At 32.5% G+C, this 25401-nt stretch overlaps 1 protein-coding gene across 7 annotated transcripts in view; it reads left to right on the top strand.

Annotated features, from left to right (window-relative positions):
- Csmd3 (CUB and Sushi multiple domains 3) overlaps positions 1-25401 on the top strand; it is a 1151628-nt gene that overhangs the window by 850866 nt on the left and 275361 nt on the right. For all 7 annotated transcript variants that reach the window (XM_046464911.2, XM_058585685.1, XM_058585684.1 and 4 more), the window contains 3 exons: positions 11388-11579; positions 16017-16143; positions 17782-17984. In XM_046464911.2, the coding sequence (XP_046320867.1) occupies positions 11388-11579; positions 16017-16143; positions 17782-17984 (522 nt within the window). The remainder of the gene's footprint in view (positions 1-11387; positions 11580-16016; positions 16144-17781; positions 17985-25401) is intronic.

Here is a 25401-nt window from a genome sequence, read left to right as displayed (position 1 = left end):
AGAATAGTTTTTTTTTCTTTCCTTTACTTTTTTAAGATTTTAAACTCTAAAATTTGGGATAGAGTATGAAAACAATTATTTTATAATTGCATTTGATTAGGAAAACATGCCTATAAATATTTTTCAGTCTCAGAACTGAAATTAAAGTGTTTCAGTCTTGGATTTGTAACTAAGAGGTTTATAGTCTACTTCCAAGGTATATTAGATATCACAAGTTCTGTAAATTATTTTACAATTTGGTAAACCAAGTACTATATTATGAACGCTTCTATAAAGGGGACCCATAGAAGTAGTAAGCCTTGATATTGTCTGATTTGTGGATTTACATAATGACACATTTGTTATTAATTGTATTTATCCCTAAGTATTACTTGTGATGTTTACAATGACAACTAGAAAACTCATATAGAAATCTGCAATTATATAAGTAGTTAACCACTGATTTCTTAGCTTTGAGAGGAGTTTGTTCTCATCCTCCAAATATCTATTCTCCATTTTCAGCAATAGCAACTGTGCTCAGCCTATAGCTGAGTTTTTAGGTCGTGCCCTATACACCCTGGGCATCAACTTCGAATTTTAAAATGGATCTCTAATATTTCTCCTCTGATGCTGACCCTGATTTCCTCAGCCAGAGTTAGGCAACATTGCAACTTTTCTTTTATGCTATTTACATATGCAACTAATATAATATATGTCACATTGCTTTATGTTTATATTTCTTTGCATACATATCATGTCATGTACATTTCTTCAGACCAATTATCTTCATGATATCTTCAGTTGGTTTTAGTTCAAGGACATCTTTTTTATATATATATTCTTAGTATATTCAAATGTAAATCTGAATACTGACTTCACAAAGTGCTTTTATGATAACAGAAGTTGTTTCCACTAGGTCACATTTTAAATATTTGCCACAGTCTGGCTAGGCACACAATCACGAGCCACCACACAGCTTGTAGATTCAAACAGCAACTCTTTATTCCCGAACTCACACCAGCCGTCTACAATCACGTTCTGGGGAAATCCACGTTCTCTACCCAAATCCACCTCCACTGGGCTTCTATCTCCCAAAAAATACTGTCTGAATCCCATGAGAACTCAAGGGGAACTCAGGCAGCAGGATACGCCCTATTCCCAGCAGGAATAATCTTAAACCTGGAACGCCCTAAACCCGATTATCCTAAACCGGGAACACCCTAATCCCAGATCCGCCCTGGTCCTTGAGCAAGGTCACCTACATGCAATGTCACTGCAAAATGTCCTATTTCCACGAGTCCTTCCACTAAGCAACATGGGGTACGCTGGCAAGGAAATTGTCATACCTGCTTGGCTAATGGCTCCCAGCAATATTAAAAACATTTTAGAAGTAGTACATAGCCAATTTCTGAATATATGTAAATGTGCTTAAGGGGTTCAAATACCATGTTTTTGTGTTTGAAAAAATGACTCACATCGAGTCATTTTTAAAGCAAACTCCACCCCAATCCATTCGGTGGTATGTTCCCTTTACAATTATTACAACATTGTTTCTTATAATATCTGAAAGAACCCTGAGTAATGCAGGGAGGGGGTATCCCAGCATTTGCTTTGAGAGAATCAGAACAGGATTTGGCTAGAGAGAATGAGGTAAGTATTCATAAAGACGGTAGTATTGAAGGTAGTTTGTGTTTCACAGAAAGAAATAGTGGGAAGCATTTCAGGCAGAATAGGATGAGAAAACATGATAAGGAAGAACATACTAAGTATATCCAAGGCAAATAATCCAATTTGGATTATTCTCACATGCCTGGATTCTTCTTACAGTTCTAGTTTTAGCACAGAGGCCTTTTTGAACCCTCCATTAGTGACAGACAGTCTTTTTCCAATTAGCAGTTTTGTTGAGTATTAACCTTGCTATTGTCTGATTATTTGTGATTTTAAGTAGAAAGAATTGCATTTGACTGAGATAAAAATGAAGAAATATATTAGCACAGGTGCATTTAAGGTGCATTTTATTTCAGCTGTGTTATTTGTCAATTTATTATATACTTGCTAAATCTAGCACATGGACTACTGAAAGTAGTGGTGGAGATACTGTTTTTGGCTTCAAGTAAGAGGAATCCCAACCATGGATTTAATAGTGAGGGTGTATTTTGTTCACTTAAGAAATGTAGAAGAAAGAAGATCTGTAGGTCTTGATTCAGTTGCTTAACAAAATCAACAATGATCCTCCTCCTTCTGCTGTGGCATCCCTAGAGGATTTATTTTTTGTCCTCATGATTGTTGTGACATGATCACAAGAGAGCTGCTGTGACTCTGGATATGTTTAAGACAAGAAGAAAAGAGGAACAGGTTATACCAACCACATATGCCCTTCTTGTAAGGAATGTGAAATCTTTTCCAGGAGCCATTTCAGACAACCTGAATCTTTTTTGTTCAAAATGGGACCATGTCATTAAACCTTCATTTACCATCTTACTTTGCTAGACTAGACAATATAGAAGACTGAACAGTTGTATTAGTCTTAGACCCTCATGATATATGGTTTAATCTTAGATTATATCTGGGAACACAATCAAGGTTCTATTATTGAGGAAGAAAAGAAGAAGAGACATAGAGGAAATAACTGAAAACGTATTTACTACAACTGTACACCTGTCACAGACATTCCAAAAAATATAAAATTAAAATATGTATGTTGAATTAATGGCTTCATCATTAAGGGTATCATGGAAGCCAAGACACTACAGTGTTTAGAAAATAAAGCTATAGATCACCCATTATTAATAGTTTCAGCTCTACTATGCTAGGAAGAGAATGGGTTTCTCTAACCTGCTTCAGTAAATAAATTATATACATATGTGGCATGAAAATCCTTCACTATACATTTCATAGAAGAAAATACCCCATTTCTTTATGTTTTCTAAAGCAAACTGAATTTGTTTAGTCTTCATCAGAGCTCTCAAGAAAAAATCTTATTCTATCCTTTGATGTTACATCCCTCTTTTCCCAAATAACTTTCTCAAGTCAACTGAACTTTGATTAGATAATTAAAAGTGTGGAGAGCTGCGCCACTTAAGTGAAAATGTCTGTGGGTAAGAATTGCTCATCCCATGATCACCCTTAGGCAACCCACTGCTCTTCCATTCCTTCAACCTCCCCAAATCCAATTTCCCCAGTGAGTTTGGCCAATCTTCTCATTCTTCTTAAAACAATGGCTGTCAATTTCAGAAATCTAAAACTCCCTCCAAGTACAGATTGAGAAGATATTTTCAGGTTCTTTACGCAATACAATTTAGTTTTGATGGGGAGCCGATAAAGGGGTAGCTGAATTTCCTGTAGGGGACAGGGAGGCAATATGAGAGAAAATTAGTATTTTCTTCCAAATTTGGAAGAAGAAATCAGAAGTTAAGATATTAATACAATATCCTCCTCAAGACATCACTCCTCTCTGGATAATCCTATAATAGCAACCATGAAAACCTAGTAGGACACTGACCAGACTCTCAATGCACATTTGAATAATGCCTTCCTAAAATTCAGAAGGCAAATTTGTAGAAACATTTCTATTTCTATCTCATCCTTTCTATTATTACTGTACTGGAACTTATTATTAATTTATATACTATTGACATTATATATATGGACATAGCCTTAAATTGTTCTTTTCCCAGTGGAAAGTTATATGTGCTGATAATAAGGATAAAATGAATAGATAAAGTTCCTGCCTATAAAGAACTAATTTGGGGTCTCAGGTTGTATCTCAGTGGTAGTATGCTTGACTAGCACAGTTTCAAGCTCCAGAACTGGAAAAAAAAAAAAGAATAAAACTAACATTATAGTGGTACAGGACAAAAAAAGAAACATATGAACAAAAGATAATACTTTTAGAAATAATTTATGGGAACTATGGTACAGAAGACAGGACTACTATAGCCAATTTGTTTAGAGACTTCATATCAGAGATGGCACCTAATCTGATGCCTGGCTGATAAGAAAGAATGATAACATATAGATAGATCTAGGGGCAAAGGGTTCTAGGCAAAAGGATTAATAAGTGTAAAGGCCTAAAAGCAGCAGGAGTTTGAACTGATTTGTTGAACTGGAGCTGACTGAGCAAATAGAAGGAAACAAAATGAGAGATACAAATTATAAACCAGGAAAGTATGAGTAGACTATAGGAAGGGGCCTGGATTTTATTTAAAGGGCACACAGAGAACTTCAACATTATTGTAAGTTAAATATAAGAGTTAAAAATCATAATAGCTAACATTTATCTTCCAACTACTAGGTACAAGACATGAGAGGTATTATTACTATTCCCAACCAGAAGAGAAGGAATATAAAGCTTGGAATTTTTTCTTTATTTGTGTAAAATCACAGAGCTAATAGGTGCAAAAAGGGAATCAGTTTCTCTACCTCCAGAATCCATGCTTTTAACCACCATGCTATACTATCTTCCAACCCAAGTTTTCAATATGTATATTTACAATTCAATGGATTTAATATCTTTCAAAAATGTACATGTACTGTTAAAAGAAATGTTTTTAAAATGTTAATGTAATTATTCCCCAAAGAAAATTTTGTCATTTTATGCTTAAGAATATAAATGCTTTCTTATTGGCCAAATTTACTTTCAGAGGAATGACTTAGTCTTACTATTTTTCATGTTAATTCTTTTAGTTATATTCATTTGTAATAATCCCACTTTTCGGGCTGGGGATGTGGCTCAAGCAGTAGCGTGCTCGCCTGGCATGCGTGCGGCCCGGGTTTGATCCTCAGCACCACATACAAACAAAGATGTTGTGTCCACTGATAACTAAAAATTTAAAAATATTAAAAATTCTCTCCTCTCTCACTCTCTCTTTAAAAAAAATAATAATAATCCCACTTTTCACTGAGAAGAAAGGAATGGGGTATTTCTGACAACCACCCATTACAAAGTTAAACCATATAATTTTGATGGCTTATAGTATTCTCTTCTGGAAGGCTGACCTGGTAAATATTATGATGCCAAACCATTAGGCAGTAAATCTAGGCCCAGGTGTTTTTTTGTAATTTTCTCTTTTTATTTAACTTGCTAAAAATTACCCAGCAAAAACAACAAATAAACAAACAAGCAAAAAGAAAATTTCTGGAGAAATGTTTATTTATTCCACTGGAAAACTTCAAATATTTTTGTACTCTTTTAGCCTCTTAGCTCTGTTGCTTTAATTAATTCAACAATCTATAGAGAACATTGCCATTCAAATTTTATATTCACATTAAGGCTGAACATTAGTTAATTTGTGGTGCATTTTTTTCAGTATTAGCCTTGTAAATATAAAATAAATTATCCAATTTAATCTCTTTAGTTAATAGCATGTTGTTGGCATATTTAATGTGAAAAATAATCAGACGACCTACTAACTTTAACTTTATACTCAATATATAATTAATTTAATATAAATGCAAGCAGAAAATAAGTAAATTACAAGGGAACACAACATTAATTCATTGGATCCATGTTCCATAAACCACATACCACATATATTTGCCATTGCCTTTATTTTTAAAATCTTAAAATTAAACAGACAATAAAGGATGTATAAACTAATGGAACATTACCAAGTACAGATATTCTAAGAAAAATGCTAAAGAAATATCTCTTAATTATCTTTCATTTACATGGACAACTTTTATTATAATTTCTTCAAACTGTTATAACAGAGTTATCATTAAAATTTCCATAACCTCACATTGCAAAATCTCTAAAATTTGAACTAATAATTTACCCACTACATGTTATTAATTTCAGGCAGGTTGAAGACTTACCTGTGGATAACAAAACTTTAATATGTTTAGGAGAGGGCTGGGGATGTGGCTCAAGCGGTAGTGCGCTCGCCTGGCATGCATGCGACCCGGGTTCGATCCTCAGCACCACATACAAACAAAGATGTTGTGTCCGCCGATAACTAAAAAAAAATAAATAAATATTAAAAATTCTCTCTCCCCCTCTCTCACTCTCTCTTTTAAAAAAAATATGTTTAGGAGAAAAAAAAAACAATGCTCTAGAATAGCTATGTCTTTAAGGTAGAGAAAATATTAGAATAAGATACACAAGTAAAAATCTGTGAATAATCAGCATTTCTGCCCTTCTAAGCACATCCTTGAAGTGCAGAGATGAAAAATTTTGCAATTATGTTTTCCAAACTCTCTTGCCAATGAAGATCTCTCTTTAAATTCTACCAATTAAAGGCAGTCCTGCAACAACTGAAAGGTGGAGTTTATGAAGTTATTTGTTTTCCACCACCCACTTATGCTATAAATGTGGTGCTGGTAGGTGGTTGTATGTGTCTCTTTGAACTTTGTATTTTTTGAAAGCCAGCAGTGGCTTTCCACCTCATATTCCATTTGCATTTCCAAAACCATCAAAATCTCCAATTTCTTATATTTGATCTGTTTTCTCAAACATGTCTTTATTATTAATCATCAAACAACAAGAAAACTATAGCAAAGCACACTATAAATAAATATGAGAGTATTTAGAAGAAGATATTTTTATACAGCAGAAAATATACACTTGAACAAGTCAATAAGAAAATAATAGCATAACTGAAAAATGTAGGAAAAAGAAAATTTCACAGTATAAGAAACCTCAGTGGCCTTAGCATAAGAAAAAAATGCTTAATTTAATAAAAGTTAAAAAAATTAAGATTAAGAGAAAAATAATATGCTGCTTCACATTCATAGAGTAGATAAGATTTTAAAAGCTGCCCACCACCAGGTGGTCATAACAAATTTCAGATATCAAGATTCATAAGAGTTGGGGAACATAAATTGGAAAAGTCATATAGAATAATTTGTAAAAATCTAGTAAAATTTATAAATCTATTCATCAATCAATCAATTCTTATATAATTCACCAACTTTATGTTTTAGCCTAATACCAAGGGGCTGGTGGTTTCAACAAATTATAATTCAGTCAAAGCTGAATAACACTATCCCAGAATGAGGGACAAATTTAAGCTATGCAAGACATAAATAGCACATTTAATAGCATTTTTTTCATATTTGTCAGGTTAATATTTAGAAAGTCTTTCAGTAAAAAGTTTGTACTCAAAACTTTCTACATAGAACTCAGAGCATCAGCAATTTTAAAAGGGGGGGGCTATTTTATTTTATCCTATCTTCTGAAAACAATGGGAAATTAATAACAATAATTTCTATAATCTTTTTGTTAATTCTTAATTTCAAACTGGGATTGCCCTCTTGTAGCATTCTTCTAAAGTTGTAACTTCATAGTTTGATGTTGAAATTAGTGAGAATAGGTATATATCATTTTTTATTAATTTGTAAAGAAAGAGAGAACGCATAATTGTTCTTTAACACATTCTTCGTTTTTATATTCCCCTTATTTTTTTTACTATGTCTGGATCAAAGAGGAATATTATAGCTGTTGTATATATTCTCAGAGTATTTTCTGTTTATGAATATGGAGGTGACATTTGACAATACGCTTTACATACTTTCTCATTTAAAAAAGAGAATTCCTAGATTGTGAGTGTAGATGAGTTATAAAACACTTGTATAGCATGTGTGAGGCCCTGAGTTCCATCCCAAGCATCAGGGGATCAATAAAAAAGAAAATAAATTTAAAAATAAGACTTTTTCTTACAAGACTAATTGCCTAAATGAAATTTAATAACAGAATATTAAATATAGTTCATAAATGTTATTATGCTTAATACTTTGAATTAAGTCCATCAAACAGTTCTTTGGAGATTAAAATTATTGTAGAATAATCTAATTTTAATTTGTCTCCTTATACTATTGTTAACTTTTATTAACAATAAGATTTCAAAAAAACATATCTCAAATATATTTACTTTGTATACTTTCTTGATTTTTTTTTAATAATCATTCCCTTTTTATTTAGTAATTTGAAAGTTCTTCTTTTTGGTACATAAAAGTAACAGATCTTCATTGACCATTAAATACTCTAGAACTTGCCTTAGGAGAGAGTGAGTAAAATCCCCTGAAAGAGACTAGGAAGGGCTCCTTATGTTCTCCAAAAGCCAATGTATCTCTCCACACAGAGAAGTTATAGGAATACCTCACTACTTAGTGCTATACACCTTCTGGTGACTTTACTATGTTATAACACAGGAAGTAAACAATGTGACTTATTTATTTGATACCCGTGAGCTACTATATGCTTTTTCTTTCTAGTTTACATCCAGATTAATTTGGTCATGGCTCTATGCCAATAGAAGAGATGCAGAATTTTCTTCAGTCACCACATAAGACACAAATAAAATTTTTTTTCTCAAACATTTTTGTCTTAAAATAACTTATTTCCCTTATTCATGAGACTGTTCAGAATATTTTTTTAATCTTCTATTCTTGGAAGCTGATATAATTTTGCACCTAATTATCATTTTTGCATTTATTATAGATTTTTTGTTACACACAAATATATATGTGTGTGTGTGTGTATATATATATATATATATATATATTTTTTTTTTTTTTGTGTGTGTGTGTGGAATAATATAGATATTTATTGGATTTAATGTCTTTAAATTAACCTCCATTTTATATATATATATATATATATATATATATATTTTTTTTTTTTTTTCTGTCGTGGTTATTATAAACAAGAACACTTTACCACTGAGCTACATCCCCAGATCTTTTTATTTTTATTTTGAGACAGGATCTTGCTAAATTGCTGAGGCTGGACTCTAAATTGCAATCCTATTGCTTTAGCCCAGTAGCTAGGAATACAGATGTGTGCCACCATGCTCAGCTACTTGTAAATTTTTATAAAATATCAAAGAGAGGAAAGCTACATAGCTAGATAACTTACATTTTGACCATTGGTTTAAGTTGTGAAGCATCCTTTTTTAGTTCCTTTAGGATCTTAGTGCATTGTGCTATGACTATTGGGTTTTTAATATTTACCTTTATTAATTTTACAATGAATATGCACATGAGGTATTTTGAGTCTAAACAAATGAATTATTATTAAGATGATGATGATGATGATGATGATGATGATGATGATGATGTCTGTTCCAGCCCTCCTTTGACCTGGTTCTAACCCTAAATAACAACATGATGAAATCCTAGTGGAAAAAAATCTACACAAGTAGCCAGGGACTCTGGAGGCAAGGGATAGCAAAATGAAAAAGGCTTGCTTCAGAATCTTTTTCCTCACTTTTGAAAGGAAGTGATAATGGTGATGAGAATCAGAGTCAAGTCCCATTTTCTTGATGTGAAAATTGAACACTGGAGAAACACTGAGGCAAGCATAAAAAACAAGTTTTATTTAAAGGCTAGTACAGAGAGAGACTTCTCCGAAGAGAAGGGGCCCCAGAAGAGGCTTCCTGTCTGAGGAAGTGGGGGTCCTGCCCCTGTTTTACATTTCAGATTTCCTTTGTTCACATGTTTTCTCCTCCCCATATCCTGCCTAGTGACCCAAAAGATATAGTGATCCAAGAGTGGGAATGAAGCCACGCAGGGGTAAAGGAAGGAAGGAAGTGTCCAAGGGACATATATTAAAAACTCCTACAATGACCATCCTGCAACAAGGAACACTTCTCTGTAGGCAGGTTACCTTGGCAACAGGTTGGGGAGAAGGGGGAATTGCTCTGTAGGTATCAGCATTTCATTTTCTCTTGAATCAGCCCTCATCTTTCTGACCTAATCATTCATTACTTACACTGTCCTTTGGCCTGGGCTTCAGAAGGACAAAACCTTTGCTTCTAGGAGATGGAATGGAGAAGATCAGGGGTTCTAACTCTAACCTTTAGAAATGTAAATCTGTCTCTCCAAGGGCCCCCTTAGCCTCCGGTGTCTCCTGCTTTGATAACCTAGAGATGTCTGTAAATTTATGGACTTCATCCTCCATTAAAATATAATCACAAATTTCCTCTACACTCTGGAATTCTCTGGAGTTCCCTCATTGCTCATGTAGTTGTAAATCAACTTCTTAAAGGTTGCACTTGCCTCAGATTTCAGTAAATTCATGCAGACTGTCCTAATTTTGCAGAAAAACAAATGTTTCCTCTCTATTTCAGATTGACAACAGGTAGAAATCTACTATAACCCCCCCATGAGAATTTTTGAAATATCTACTTTTTCTGGCTCAAGTACAATATAAAAATCGAGTTAATCAAACTTATTATAGTTTATATTACCTCTTGGTAGGTAAAATACACTTTAAATACAGGATTCACTTTCTTCCAAGTTTATAAAAGTAAGGGAGTCAAAAATTATATTTTCATTTGACATGTTTGTTACTTGGATAGTTATATTTTCACATTTTTGTCTGGATTTAAAATTTTTAGGATATAGTTCTAGTAGCTTAGTTTATCAGCTTTTAAAAAATGTATTTGTTTTTCTATTCACTTTTGACACTAAATGTTTCTTCTTCACTTCAATCAATTCTCCAAGCATCTGAAAAACATTTGATATCTAACAATTCATTTTAATTTTAATACTTGCTAGAGTTGATATAGCCCCTTCTAAAGTTCTTACTGACAAGCTATAAATTGAGGACTCCCTTAATCCCTTTGTATTCAGTAATTTTGAATGCTCACATAATACAAATGAAAGGCCAGGTAAAGATGTACATAGGCTTGGGCCAGAAGGGGCCCAAGTGCAAGAGCTTCTGTCCCCATGGAGTTTCAACAGGATACCTTTCTAGCATATGGGTATGTTCACCAACCTTGAAGCTCTCAAAACTGTTTTTGTAGGTTCTTTAGGAAATTCCATTTCATAGACACAGTGAACTAAATCATTGGTTTGGTAATTAATTTTCAGCCCCTCTCCTCTTCATGAAAGTAAGTGTGTGTTGGAAGTAGGGTGGTAAGGGCTGAAAGTTCCAATCTTCTAGTCAAATGGTTAGTTCCTTTTGCAACATATCACCGTTCTTCAAAAGACAGGCAATCCTTTTGATCATACACTCAGGTATGATTGAAAGCAGCTTATTGTAGGTAACAAAAGATGTTCTACCCCTATCACTCAGGAAATTCCAAGGGTGTTAGGAACTATATGCCAAGAACCGCGGACAAAAACTAAATATACATTTCTTCTTACAGTATAGTAGACCTGTCAGAATCTAATATGAACTATAAAATCATGTGGAGTAGGCAGTAAGCTTATTTCTACAAGCCCTCACATAGTCATAGAGACCATATCACTGATAAATTTGAAAAAATTGAAAAATATAACAGTTTCTAGTTTTTAAGAAAAAAGAGTTCTATTTTGTGTACTGTCAGTTAAATATAGAAGAGCAATAAAACTAGGAAAAAGTATACAATCATATTTGAAATAGTGAAGTAAAGGAATAATTTGTGTAGTTTTAAATTCTCTTGCTAATTTTTTCCTTTATTCAATTTATGTATTTCTCTCAGGTTTTGAACTTTCACATTGTGAAGATCCTGGCATTCCACAATTTGGATACAAGATCAGTGACCAAGGCCACTTTGCTGGTAGCACTATCATTTATGGATGCAATCCAGGCTACACTCTGCATGGAAGCAGCCTTCTGAAGTGCATGACAGGGGAGAGAAGGGCATGGGACTATCCTCTGCCTTCCTGTATTGGTAGGATACTCTTTTAGACTTCCCTTAAATATGTTTATGGAAATGTTACCAAAACATACTCTATATATTCAAATTATTCTCTCTGTCCATACACAACTCATACCTTAAATCAGGAAGTTAATGAACTAATAGCTTAAAATTTCAAAGAAAATTCATGGGAAGTGTTAGGGTCCTTTTCATCACCCTATAAATAAATAAATGTATACTTTTTACGGGGTAATATGGTCTGTATGTCTGTATGGAGTCATATGTCTGCTCTTGATATAAAATTCAACTCACTACAAAAATGTTAAAGACTTTTAATCATACAAATCTATTGAACCCTGTTGACGAAATTTGTTTTAATTTACAAAATTAATGCACATCTTTAGATAAAGGTGAATTTAAAAAAAAAAAAACAGGAAATCTATTCAATAACATAAACACATTTTTGTATGTATGAACTTTTAAAAAACTGAAATACCAGTGGCTTTTCTTATGTGTGTGTAGCATAATTGCCAATTTCAAAAGGAAAAGGCATGTGAAAGTCAGTAACAAGATACATTGCGGACATGAACCTAGAGAATGATCATTATGGGTTGTTTTTATTATTATTGCATAGCTGGATTATCTTTTTATTTCTACCATATTGAATATCAGTTAATATATAATTGTACATGTGAAGGTGTGAGGGTGTATAGATAAGTATTGATAGAGACATCTTTGTCTCTCTTTCATTTTTGCACCAAAGATCAAGTCTTTGGACTCAAAATACTAGGAGAACAAAAGAAAGCATTTTAATCAAAAATGCTAACCTACTAAGGAACAAACATGCAGAGATTTTTTTTTTATCCATTCTTAATTCTTGATGGCTTTTAGAAATACAAATCCGTTCTGTGTCAGGCCTGTTTGGATAAAATTGACATGAGTGTTTTTCTAAACAGCTTAAATAAACAAGTATAATTGATTAAAAAAAAAATTATATGTGTTTAGTGTTGCCAAGTTGATAAATTTAGAGGTCCGAACTTCAGAAGCAAGTGGAAATTTTCTATCATTTGTTTTATGATAAACATTAAAATCACCACAAAACTTGCTAGAATTCAAGTAGAAAAAATGAAATTCTAGCCATTAGATGCCTTTCAACCAATTGCACTGTGTTTTTGATGTCATGAGATCTCTGCTGCTCTACTAAAATATTGATTCACATGGAAATAATACATATTTTTAATCTAACCAAAATGTAATCACAGTCTATTATTTTCAGAAGGCATCTAAATTTTGGATGAATTATGAGAATAATTCCTAAAATAGTAATCAACCTTAATTACCAAAAGTCTGGGATTCTGGAATATGACCAATAAAAGGCCCATTGGCATTAGTTATGAGAAAAATGCACCAATGATTAATTCTTTCTGATTCTGCATGTGTGTGTGTGTGTGTGTGTGTGTGTGGTGTTGGGGATTGAACCCATGGCCTTGGGCATGCAAGACAAGCACTCTTCCAACTTAGCTATATCCCCAGCACAGATGCTGTATTTTTAATTGGGTATGAAATATGTTCAGAAAAGCATTAAGTGCTATAATATCACATATAAATGTTTAAATATTATTTCACCATGATGTCCTTAATATTAAAATCACAACACAATACATTAAAATCATATATTTAATGAGTACATTGAACCAAATGGAAGAGATTCTATACTTTTTGGAAAAATTTTATACAACTAGAACATTTGGTCTGAGACCAGAAAATTTTAATTATGTTTTCAAGAAATCAATGCATTTTATATTTATAAATATTCCAAGTGAAACAGTGATTTGATACAGTATAATATTTTTTGGGAAGGGTAAACTTTTATATTTTATAATGGTAGTCAAGGTTAATGACTATAAGCAGTTAGCACATGTTGAGTGATGCCGATGATTTCCATGATAACAGAAGATGAAATTCTATTTTAGATAGTATTCTCTACCAGCAAGAATAATAGCTTTACCGTCTGATATAAGATTATATTTTTTGTTCTGCTCATTAACTTTAAATATCTATTATGGCTATATTTTTGCCTCTGTTAAATGCAAAATTTTTCTCAATTGTATGGATAATTTCTAGGTAATTACATTTCTGAAGCTTATAAATTGACCAAAGAAAAAAATAATTTTTGAAGCATCATAACTGGAGGAATTTAAACCTATTTCTTCTTCAAGTAGTATGTCACATTTTTATTTTGCAAACATAATTCTTCTGTCAGAATATGAACTCTAGTTACAACTATCCCACTGATTCATTTGAGATCAGAGTGCCAAGTTATAGTTGAGCAAAGAAATATGGAGGAAAAAAGCTGTTTAAATTCAAAACGGAATATAGTAAACAAAACTCTGATTCAAAATTAATCTGGAAGATTGAAGTATCTGCTGTATCCTCAAAATAATGTATGCCAATAATAGTGAAAAACCATAAAGGATGAAAAATTAATAAACCTGCAGTAATTATATAGTTGCAGTTTTTTATATAGTTGTAGTTTTTGTCAAACAAATTAGAAAAAAAATGTAAGTGATGGCGACATCTTAAAATTTATTTTAAAAATTACTTCTTTATTAAATTAAAATCAATATTGCAATACAAAATAATATTTTCTTAGTCCTCTGTTTGTATCAAAGTTCTGCAGAGAAGCAGAACCAGTAGGATTTCTTTCTCTTAAGAAATTTTTTTAAGGCACTGAGTGCAGTGGTGCATGCCTATAAATCCAGCAGCTCAAGATAGTGAAGAGGAGGATCACAAGTTCAAAGTGAGCCTCAGCAACTTAGTGAGACCCTGTCTCAAAATAAAAAATTTAAAAAAAAAAGTGTTAGGGATATGGCTCAGTGGTTAAGAGGCCCTGGGTTCAACCTCCAGCACTTAAAAAAAAAAAAAAGAATGAACTTATGTCTGGGTGCTGGCAAGTCCAAAATCCATAGGGAAGATCAACAGGTTGAAAATCAAAGCAAGAATTAACACTGTAGCTTCAAGGGAGAATTTCCTTTTTTAGAAAACAGGTTTTGCTTTTGAGGCCTTCCAACTGATTGGATGAGGTCTACCTGCATTACTGAGGGTAATCTTCTTAAACTGTTAGCCACATCTACAGAATACTTTCATACCCAGATAAGCATTTGATTAAATAACTGGGTATTATAGCTTGGCCAAGTGGACACACAAAATTAATCACCACAGAGTGGTACAATATACTAAGATCTTTGAAACAAATCTGCATAAATGGAGCTTACTAATTTGAGTCATATTCTATGTACTAGAGTCTCTTCCAAACCATAAAACTTTCTGTCTTTAATCTTTTTTTGGCCTAATAATAGTAGTAATAATGATAAGCAGCAACAAAAATATTATTCAGTCACTGAATCTGAATAAAATAGAAACAGAGAATAAGAAAATAAATATAAGTATTTTCCTATACTTAAGCTAAAAGTAAAATGGTTTTTTGTTGCTTAATTTTTGGCAGAAGGATAATCTGGGGAATATTTAAATGTATAATGCATTACACAGTGTTTTCCCTGTTTCTAGGGTTTAGAAATATAGGTCAGTATAGTCAACAAAATTCTTAGATTCTCTGTTCTCCAATACAGACCGTTTTTTCTAGATTATATCCTTACCAGAGAAGGATCACTTCAAAAATCCCGAGGGTATCAGATAGAATTAAAATAAGGAGAAAATTTCTCAAAAAATAAAATTATAATTACATTGTATGGCAATACTTATATTTTAATTCAATAAATTTTATAAAACTTAGAGGCCACGTTGAATCAAAACTAAATTAGATTTAATTGAATTAAAAAATATAATAAAAATGCCAGTTTGACTTTGGGGAGGTTGAAAGGGGAAAAGTTTAGGGTGATTTAAAAGGGAATAAAAGGACACTGAAATTTAGAATGCCTCAGGGGACTGCAGTAAAGATTAGTTTTTCTGAGAGATGGGATAGGAAGATGATGAATTATTCAAGTCACTAGCAGTGAGCAACTCACCATCTGTTTCCCTTTTAAAATTATCATTACTTTGTTTATTTATTTATTTATTTATTTATTTATTTTTAATTTTGGGTTTTTTTGGGTACCAGGGATTGAACTCAGGGACACCCGACCACTGAGCCACATCCCTAATCCTATTTTGTATTTTATTAGAGACAGGGTCTCACTGAATTGCTTAATGTCTTGCTAAATTGCTGAGGTTGGCTTTGAATTCGAGATCCTCCTGCCTCTTTTATGTGATCTAATTTGAGATTATGTTATTTTATTACACAATATATCCTTGCTTCGATTAATATCTTGATCTAAGAATGCTTATACAAATGTTTACTTCCAAGAAGAGGGGAGATTAAATTTTCCTTAATGCGAAAAAATACATACTCTTGAAAAAATTATAGATTGTTTTGGAAAGACTCTCATTGAATTGTGACTTAAATTTTTTTAGCTGAATGTGGAGGTCGTTTTAAAGGAGAATCATCAGGAAGAATCTTATCTCCTGGTTACCCTTTTCCATATGACAATAATCTGCGTTGCATGTGGATGATTGAGGTAGATCCAGGAAACATTGTCAGGTAAGTAGATTTCATTTTCTCAAAGCTACCAGGAAATCTGATTTTCTTGCTCAGTTCCTTTGTATAATATCAATCAAATATCAAGATTTTTCAATAGTATTGACCTTGGTAAAGGAAAACATGGTTTCATGAGCTTAAATTATTAAAAATAAAGTACTCATTAGAATGATTTATTGATTTTGGATTGTAGGCTGCAAAGTAACTCATGAAACCCTTTAGGAGAAAACTTTTCCTACTTATAAGAGGGTACAGAAGTTGAAATTCTTCCCTGCTTCTTGTGGACTTTGTTCTTTCAATTCTTGATAACTCGGGATGCTGAATCCATCATTTTGATAAGTATACAAAGTTGTTCAAGTCACTAAGTGCAACCTCACTGGCATTTAGAAGAAAGAATTTAATAGCATTTCCCATCTTTCCTGGTCTCAGGCACATTTCTGAAGCAACAGCTCTCTGCCCATTAACAGTACTGAGTTTAGGTAGGTGGCTTGCAATTGTTCCAGTCCTTGCCCCATACATGAGTACAGAACCGTAGCCTTCGAGATCAACACAAGTCAAGTTTCCAAAGCTAACACAGCTCTCATACCCCATTTTACTTATTATGCCTTTGACTGAGAGTGGATTAATAAATGAACAGTCATCCTTGACTTATAAGCTAATTAGTGAGTTTTTGCTCATTAATAACTTTAAATTTAAGAATTGCTTTTCATACAAATGAAATTTCAGACAGGCTTCTAGGTGGTGTACTCCTATGAATTTCAGGTTGCAGTGTGAACTGGTACACTGCTTTTGCAAGAAAATATGTGTAACTCAAAACAGGTTTCCTTGGATCTATCCCTAGCTTATCTTCCTTTAGTTTATATCAAGCATTGCTTTATTTAAATATCAGACATATTAAACTTGGAAATATTAAATTCAATAGGCTTCTGAGGTTTTGTTAAAGAACAATAACTGATATTTATATGCAACCCAAATGTAAAGCTGTGACAATTCATATATCAAACAAGAAAGTGTATTTGCTGTTAAGTGTGTTGATATAACAGGAATGCTAATTTTTTCACTTGGCACAGAAAGTATCAGATGCTAATTTTGTCTAGATTAGACATTAAACAGAACAAATTTAATGTGAAACAGTAGTTAAAGTGTATACTGTGAGATCAGACAAATTAAGTTCAGTTTATGAGTCAGCTACCCTTTGTGCAATTATTTAATTTATCTAAACTCTGTTTGCCACATTTGTAAAATTGAGATTAAAATTGTTCCTGCTCCATTAGTCATTATAACAATTTAACAAGGAAAATATTCATAATACATTTGTGCAGCCTTGCACATACAAGAACCTCCATAAATTTTACCTTTAGTTACCACAGTTAACATTCATAAACACTGAAAAGACTGTATACCTGAAATTTATGTAATTTGCAAAGATGATTAAATACTGTTTTTAATTGTGTTCTAAAGAAATAAATTTTATTGTTTAAGAAAAAATAATTAAAATTACATGTGCTATTTATCTAATTCATTTTTCATCTCAGCAAAAAGGAATATTCAGTAAAAACTACAGTGCATATTCATCTTTTTTTCTTATTTAAAATTTAATCATTGTTTAAAATAATCAGAGATAATATCATTCATCCACAGCCTGCAGTTTCTTGCTTTTGATACGGAAGCATCACATGACATACTACGAGTTTGGGATGGTCCACCAGAAAATGAGATGCTTTTAAAGGAAATTAGTGGATCTCTCATTCCTGAAGGAATTCACAGCACCCTCAACATAGTAACCGTTCAGTTTGATACAGATTTTTATATCAGTAAATCTGGATTTGCAATTCAGTTTTCAAGTAAGTTTTTAAAATTATTTTAAATGTGAAACATTAATACTATTAAAATAGTCCTCTTTACTGTTCAAAATTATAATTTTAAAATGGTAATGATATTAAATATTTGTATTTTGGGTCTTCTAATTTCTCTTTAGCTAAGGTAAATTGTACTTGGAAAAAAGAAATGCAATGAACTTTGAATATTAATTATTAGGACTGCCTTTGCAGTTGTCCAACCAATTATCCTTAAAGTAAAGGTCGAGTTGAAATAATTCAGCCAATTATATTGCACCAATAAAAAGCAAAAAGAAAGAAAGAAATTAAATAATTTAGTTAATGAAATAACTGTATCACAGATTTATGCAGGTTAAGCATCCCTTATCCCAAATACTTGAGACCAGAAGTATTTCTGATTCAGGATTTTTCAAGTTTTGGAAAATTAGAATATACTGAGTGGCATATCTTGGGGATAGGACCCTGTTCTATACACAAAATTTATTTGTGTTTCATACATATCTTATATATGTAATTTGAACCTATTTTCATACAATATTTTAATGTACCTGCATATATATATGTATATATGTGTGTGTGTGTATGTGGTGTAAGTGTATGTATGTGTGTGTATATGTATATATATATATATATAGTGTGTATATATATATATATATATATATATATATATATATATAGTGTGTGTGTGTGTGTATTGTACTGGGGATTGAACCCAGAGGCACTCTGACACTAAGCCACATCCCTATCCCTTTTTTAAAAAATTTTGAGGCAGGGTCTTTCTATGTTGCTTAGAGTCTTCATAAGTTGTTGAGGTTAGCCTTGAACTAGTGATCCTCCTGTCTAAGCTTCTCTTGTGGCAAGTATTACAGGTGTGTGATACCAAACTGGCTATTCCTGCATTTTGATGGTGATCAGGCACATGAGTTCAGCCACTTAATTTTCCACATTGAGAGTTTTCATAATTTCAGATTAGGCATGTTCAAACTATAATTTAACATACTATACATTGTAATATTTTAAAATGTGATATTTTTGTAGATAAGGAAGAAAATGAGTATTTGTCATTACAAAAATGCAAACCTATATTTTTACTGATTTTATTTTTATCCTGTTTAATATCTTAATTACACATTCATAGATATCTTTGACAAAATAGTTTAGACTATTTTTAAATTAACACTTTCCTATAACAATGAAATACCATTCACTCTAAGTAATTATCAGTGTTCCCTTACTTTGATTTTTTTTTCTGGCTAAATATATGTTGCTTTTAATAATGAATTGTAGTGTAGTGATTGGAGAAAATGAATGCAAAGTTTAAAAATTCAAATGTTAATTTTACTTTCATTGTGAACACATGATCTCTTTGAGAAAATTATCTAATGAATCCTCTATTTGTATAGTCTTTAAAAGTCATACTAACAGAAACCTATCAAGATTTCCAAGACCATATATTGAAAGAATGAAAACTAGTTGTCAAACTAGTATGTCAAAATAGTTGTTTGACATCATTGACTAAAACAATGAATTATTTTGTATTATACAAATTAAGCTTACGTGAGAGACAAGTCCAAAACTCAGTAGTTGTGAATTTGCTCTTTAAGTACATCTTTTGACAAAAAGATATAAAAATGATCATATACTCAATGAATATAAGCGACTTCTAATTGTGAAACATTTGCCAACTATATATTATTGATATTCGTATCTTCTACTTCCTAGTTTTTCTTTTGTTTTGAAATAGGGGCAATATGCCAGAGAACTGTTCAACCTCTGTTGTTTCTAGTGGTAGTTTGACAACTAACAATTCTCTTTTCTTTTGTCTTAAATTAGTATTAAATAATATTTTTCTTCTAAATGGCTATTGTAATTAAATATTTAAAAATGAATCTGTATACATTAATGTGAAAAGGTACTTCTTTCTGGCTTAATGTTAGTGATTATAAAGTGCACCTGGTGCAAGCAAACAGGCTGTTACAATTGCATTTCTGAGAATTTTCAATTGGATATTATCTTTAATATTAATACTTCATTTTTATATCTAATATGTTTGTAGAGCCTATTAAAGTTACAATTGAGTGTTAATACATCGTGAAACATGTCAATCAATGCAAATTAATCTATCAGAAATCTTCAGTAATGTTCATGCTTCCTCAGATTTCCCAGTGTTAAGGTTTCAAATGGGAAAATATTATTTTTATGAATCAGATGTTGATTAATGCCAAGAACCACTTTAAGTGCTTTGAATACATGATCTTATTTAATCCTCACAAAGTATATAAGATATATCATCCTCATTTCCCAGATATATGTACTGAGGTTGAGAATGTCAGTGTGTTCTAGGCTATATTACTAGCATTTGCTTGGAAATGTGATTCATACTTACACATGACTGAAAGTAGAGTAATACCATGTTTGGATATAGTAAATGCTTAACATTTACCACTACTATATTCTGTCATTATTCTAGATACAAGTACAAATATGCTAGAGGAAAGAGAAAGGTTTCAGTTTTACAAAATCAGTTGCAGTGAAGCTATACATCATAACTAACTTAGCTTCCTGATGATGATCCCAAGCACTCCAGCAAAAGTCAAACTCTCAAAAATCAGGCGATTTAAAAAGTTAGAGATTTATACAAATGAAGCAGTGAAAAGGAATAATGGAAAGCTATAGAGTATGTGGGTTTGTTTGCAAGGAACAGTTGTCCCCTTTGACTGCAGCCATTTTGCTTTGTAAGCAGACAGGACAATTGTAAACTGGAAGTTGAAATGAGGAATTTTATAAAAACTCATCTAATTTTCAAAGTAAATCAGTAGTATTAAAGGGAAGGTAAATGGACTAGAGGCCAATTATCCACTGTGGTGGGTCAAATTTGGCTTGCAGGTCAGAGTTGGCCACTTCAGTGCCTACCCAGATTCCCCTTCACTGAATAAATCTATTTCATCCTATTCATTCATTCATTTTAGAAGAGTCTGTTAAGGACCAGCTGTTAAACATATTTATTTTCAATTAATTATCAAATGCATCTTCCATTAATTCAGGCAAATCTTTTTTTAGGGGGAGACAGGGTACTGGGGGATTGAACTCAGGGATACTCAATCACTGAGCCACATCCCCAGTCCTTTTGTGTATTTTATTTAGAGATAGGAACTCACTGAGTTGCTTAGCACCTAGCTTATTGCTGAGGCTGGCTTTGAACTCTTGATCCTCATGCCTCAGCCTCAAGAGCCATTGGGATTACAGGCATGTGCCATGGCACCTAGCTATGCAAATCTTAATTTCATCACACACACACACACACACACACACACACACACACGAGAGAGAGAGAGAGAGAGAGAGAGAGAGAGAGAGAGAGAGAGAGGAGAAGAGCATAAGAGAGCTTTCTGTCACCAAAGATTCTTTCACCTATAATGTTACTTCTGTTCCCTTGTACTTAAATTTTGCTCATTTTTCTAAACTCATTGTAATGAATTCTTCAATAGTAAAACATTTTCTGACTATTTTGCGTCTATTATTATGTATCTTTCAATAAGTGTATTTTTTCCAGATAAAAGTAAGAATACATGATTTAATATTTCATCATTCTGGAGGTGTTTTAAATATGTGATCTTTGCTTTCCCAAATATATTGTAGGTTCCTTTGTCTCCTGCAATATCCATATAGAATCATGATTTCATTTGGGCAATCATATAATATACTGACCAAATCAAAGATAGTTTTGAAAGTAAAAGGAAACATTATTTAAAATATATTCAGAAAATTGTACTCAAACCTACGCATAAAGTAGGACAATCCTAGATGAGAATATATTATCATTTTAATTGTCAGATTTTCATTTGATCTTCCTTTATCCTCCCACCTCCACCATTCCTATTTTTCTTTTGAGCAAATAGCTGTTGTTTATTGGAAGTCAAAATAGTCAAAAAATGAGTCAGGCAATGGTAGCAGAACAGTTTTCACCAAAATTTTGCAACTAATGAAATGTATTTCACTAACTTGGTGAAAAGTGAATTTAACTGGAATGTAGGTCACTTACCAACTTTATAGTCTTCATCAAGCCACTATCAGGAGCCTCTTGACTTCTATTTCATGATCTATTCATTCTTTATAGAATCTGCAGTTTGGCCACTTGGTGATACATTCTGCAAGGCACTTTTGCTTAATCAGAGCTGCTTAAGTCTGACAACGCCACCTCATGCTGTCCTATATGCTGTCCTTGCTTCTCAGCAGTCAGCCTCTATATCCCCTGCTTAAATTTGTAATCTGCCTGTCTTATTCCACTTTAGTTCCTCGGGGAGGACATCACTGGGTATCATGCTGTCATTTGCCCACAGAATAGTCAATTGACAGAGCATTTTCTATGCTCTTCACTCTTTGACCTCTCTGTTAAGAATCTGTCCCTGCTGGGTGATACAAAATACTAAGGCTCATAGCTTAAACTGTTCAAAATTCTCAAGGAAACAGATCCCTTAGCTATGAGAGGTTGTAGTCCCCCCAACCATAAAGGACCACATGGTGCCCCTGCTTTTGTTCCCAAACTCATTATTGTTCCCAATCTCATTATTGTTCCATGCATTGCTGTAATAGACAACAAGTTACTCACTTCAAACTTTTCTCCACATTTCTGCCTGCCTGACCATTCTGAAATACAAATTTCACATCAATCCTAAGTTTAAAATCATTGAATGGCCACCTGGTTCTAAACTTAGAACTCTGGCATTACATTTAAAACTTCCACAATTTGTACCTACCTTACCTGCCAACTTTGTCAGCTAAAATATCCATACATTCAGGCAACTGCACTGCTATGAAAGAAAATATTCTTTCACATTACTGTTTCTTTTAAAAACTATTTTCTATATTCCTGGAACAATTATGTCCACATTCAAAAATCTATAGTCATTTTCCAAGGTCCAGGTCAAACAATACTTATAGTGTCAATGAACTCCTAGGCAGAATCTGTTCCTTCTACATTTGCACTGCACTGGTTATGTATGCATAGTATGTTAGAGCTCTTAAATTTCATGTTTTGATCAGGATATTCCTGTTTTATGTCTATTGTTCTGGCATCATGACTGGTTTGGCATCTGGCCTGTATTTTCCATTTCTGACAAAGTATCATTATTAATATTTCATTCAAATAAACCATAGTAGATGTGTTTTTAATCTCTACTTTGTATTTTATCTTATCTGGTAATGTGAGACATGTTTACAGTACTCAGAGTAATTATAATACATGGTTAAATATGAAAGACAGATACTGATAACTGGCATCTCTTTTCCAACCTTTTCTAGTTGTCAACTAATTCAAACCCCCCTTTCAAGGACAATGTGTAGGACACATACATACAAAGATAAAAATTTCTGTTATAAACCCCTAACCCATTCTGACTATGGATGGTAAGGAGAGAAACATTTGACACTGTTGCCCTCACAGCTATTTTCTTATAACAAGTAGATATGCCATTGTCTTTGTTGTAGTTTGAAAGTAACACAAAGTTGCCAGACCACAAATTGTCAGGATTAATAAGAAATATGTGTTCTTGAAATATGTATAGAAATAGAGGCTTCACAGTCACTCAGGTTGTAGACTTCTAAAATATCGTCTGAAAGTTTTTCTATACTTGCTCTTTTAGTGTGAATTCAAACCCTATTATTTATCACAAAGGTGCCATTTTATTATTTTGCAGTAGGCCTTTATGTCAGCAGTGAAATTTTAAAAAGTGCTTGCTTAATGAGAAAGTATGTGTGGATATCCATTTGCTTAGAAAGCTGATGTCCACCAATATGTTAATTCAGCCAAAAGGGTAATGGAAAAGAACCTAAGCAGAGATCAACAAGGATATTGCACAAACCCATTCTTGAAAAAGTTGAAACTAAGTTTCAAAGGACAGCAGAAAAGAATCTAGAGTAATCTTTTTTATTACTGTTTACAAACCCAAATATTTTATAGCTCTTAAATACATTTTTTATGAATCAGGTAATTCCATCTGATCACATTCCATTAAATTATACTTAAATAAGTCATAAATAATTTTTAGAGGGACAAATACATTTTGATGTTTTTTTCTGTCTGACCAAAAATTATAGGAATACTGGATTAAATGAGACATTATTGTCCTGTGTATCATTTTAATGTTTTATAAGCTATTGAAGAAGGCATTGAATTATACTAAAATAGAAAGTTAAATTAACTGGTGATATGAAGCCATGCTAATGTATTAAATATATCTTAATTTTAAAGTATGTGATATATTAAATATATTCTGATCACCTTAAAGTACCTGACTTCATGGTGCAACTTAAAAGCTGTACAAAAGCTTTTAAGTTGAATTTAGTCTCATTTGTTTATTTTTTGCTTTTGTTGCCTATAATTTAGGGATCATACCTATGAAGGTGAGTTTTCTTCATTTTTATTTTAATTCATTCTGGGAAGAACAATTAACATGAAATCCAACTTCTTAACAGTTTTTTAGGTGTAGAATATCTTATTCTTAACTAGAGGTCTGATGTTAAAAAGCAGCTGCTCTAAAGGTTATTCTTTTTGCTTAGCTGAATATCATGCCCATTTTTGGTTAGTAACTACCATTTCCACTTCTCTCCAGCTCCTGGCAAAAAGTAGTCCAGTCTTTGTTTCTATGAAGTGACTATTTTATATCCACCATAGAAGTTGAATCATGCAGTACTTTCCTTTCATGACTGGCTTATTTCACGTAGCATAATATTCTCCAGGATGGTTCATATTTTCACATTTTGAAGAATCATTTTATTGTATTTTTATTTGATTTCATTGTGGTACAGGAATTTTATTTAACCTGGGGCTCAACTAAGCTACATCCCCAGATCTTCTTTAAATAAATATTTTTAGACAGGGACTCTCTAAGTTGCCTAAACTGTACAGGAATTTGTGATCCTTCTGCCTCAGCCTCCCACGTCTCTGGGATTATAGGCATGCACCATTTTAGCAGAGTCTTTCCTTTTCAAGGCAGAAATATTCTATTTTAAGTATTATATTCTGTGTGTATAATACATTTCCTTTTCTGTTTGTGGAAACTTAGATCATTTCTATATCTTGGCTATTGCAAATAGACCTTCAATGATTATGGGAATGCCAATATCTCTTCTCGATCCTGATTTTAGTTATTTCCGATAAATATCTAAAGTGTAATGCTGGATAATGTGGTAGTAGTTCTATTTCTAATTTTTTGAGGACCATCCATGCTGTTTTCCATAGTGGCTGCACCATTGTGCCTTTTCACAGTGCGCCTGTATTCTATCCTCTATTCTTGGCAAAACTTGCTGAATTTTTCATAAATATCATTCTGATAATTTTGAGGTGAGATATCATTGTAATTTGGATTTACATACCCTTCACAATTAGTGACTTTTTTTTACACATACCTGTTAACCAATTCAT

This window comes from Marmota monax, unplaced genomic scaffold (assembly GCF_021218885.2).
Source record: "Marmota monax isolate L192 unplaced genomic scaffold, Marmota_monax_Labrador192_F-V1.1 WCK01_AAM20220418_F8-fsc00003, whole genome shotgun sequence".
NCBI classification, from domain to species: Eukaryota; Metazoa; Chordata; class Mammalia; order Rodentia; family Sciuridae; genus Marmota; species Marmota monax.
This window is presented reverse-complemented; position numbering and strand designations above follow the sequence as displayed.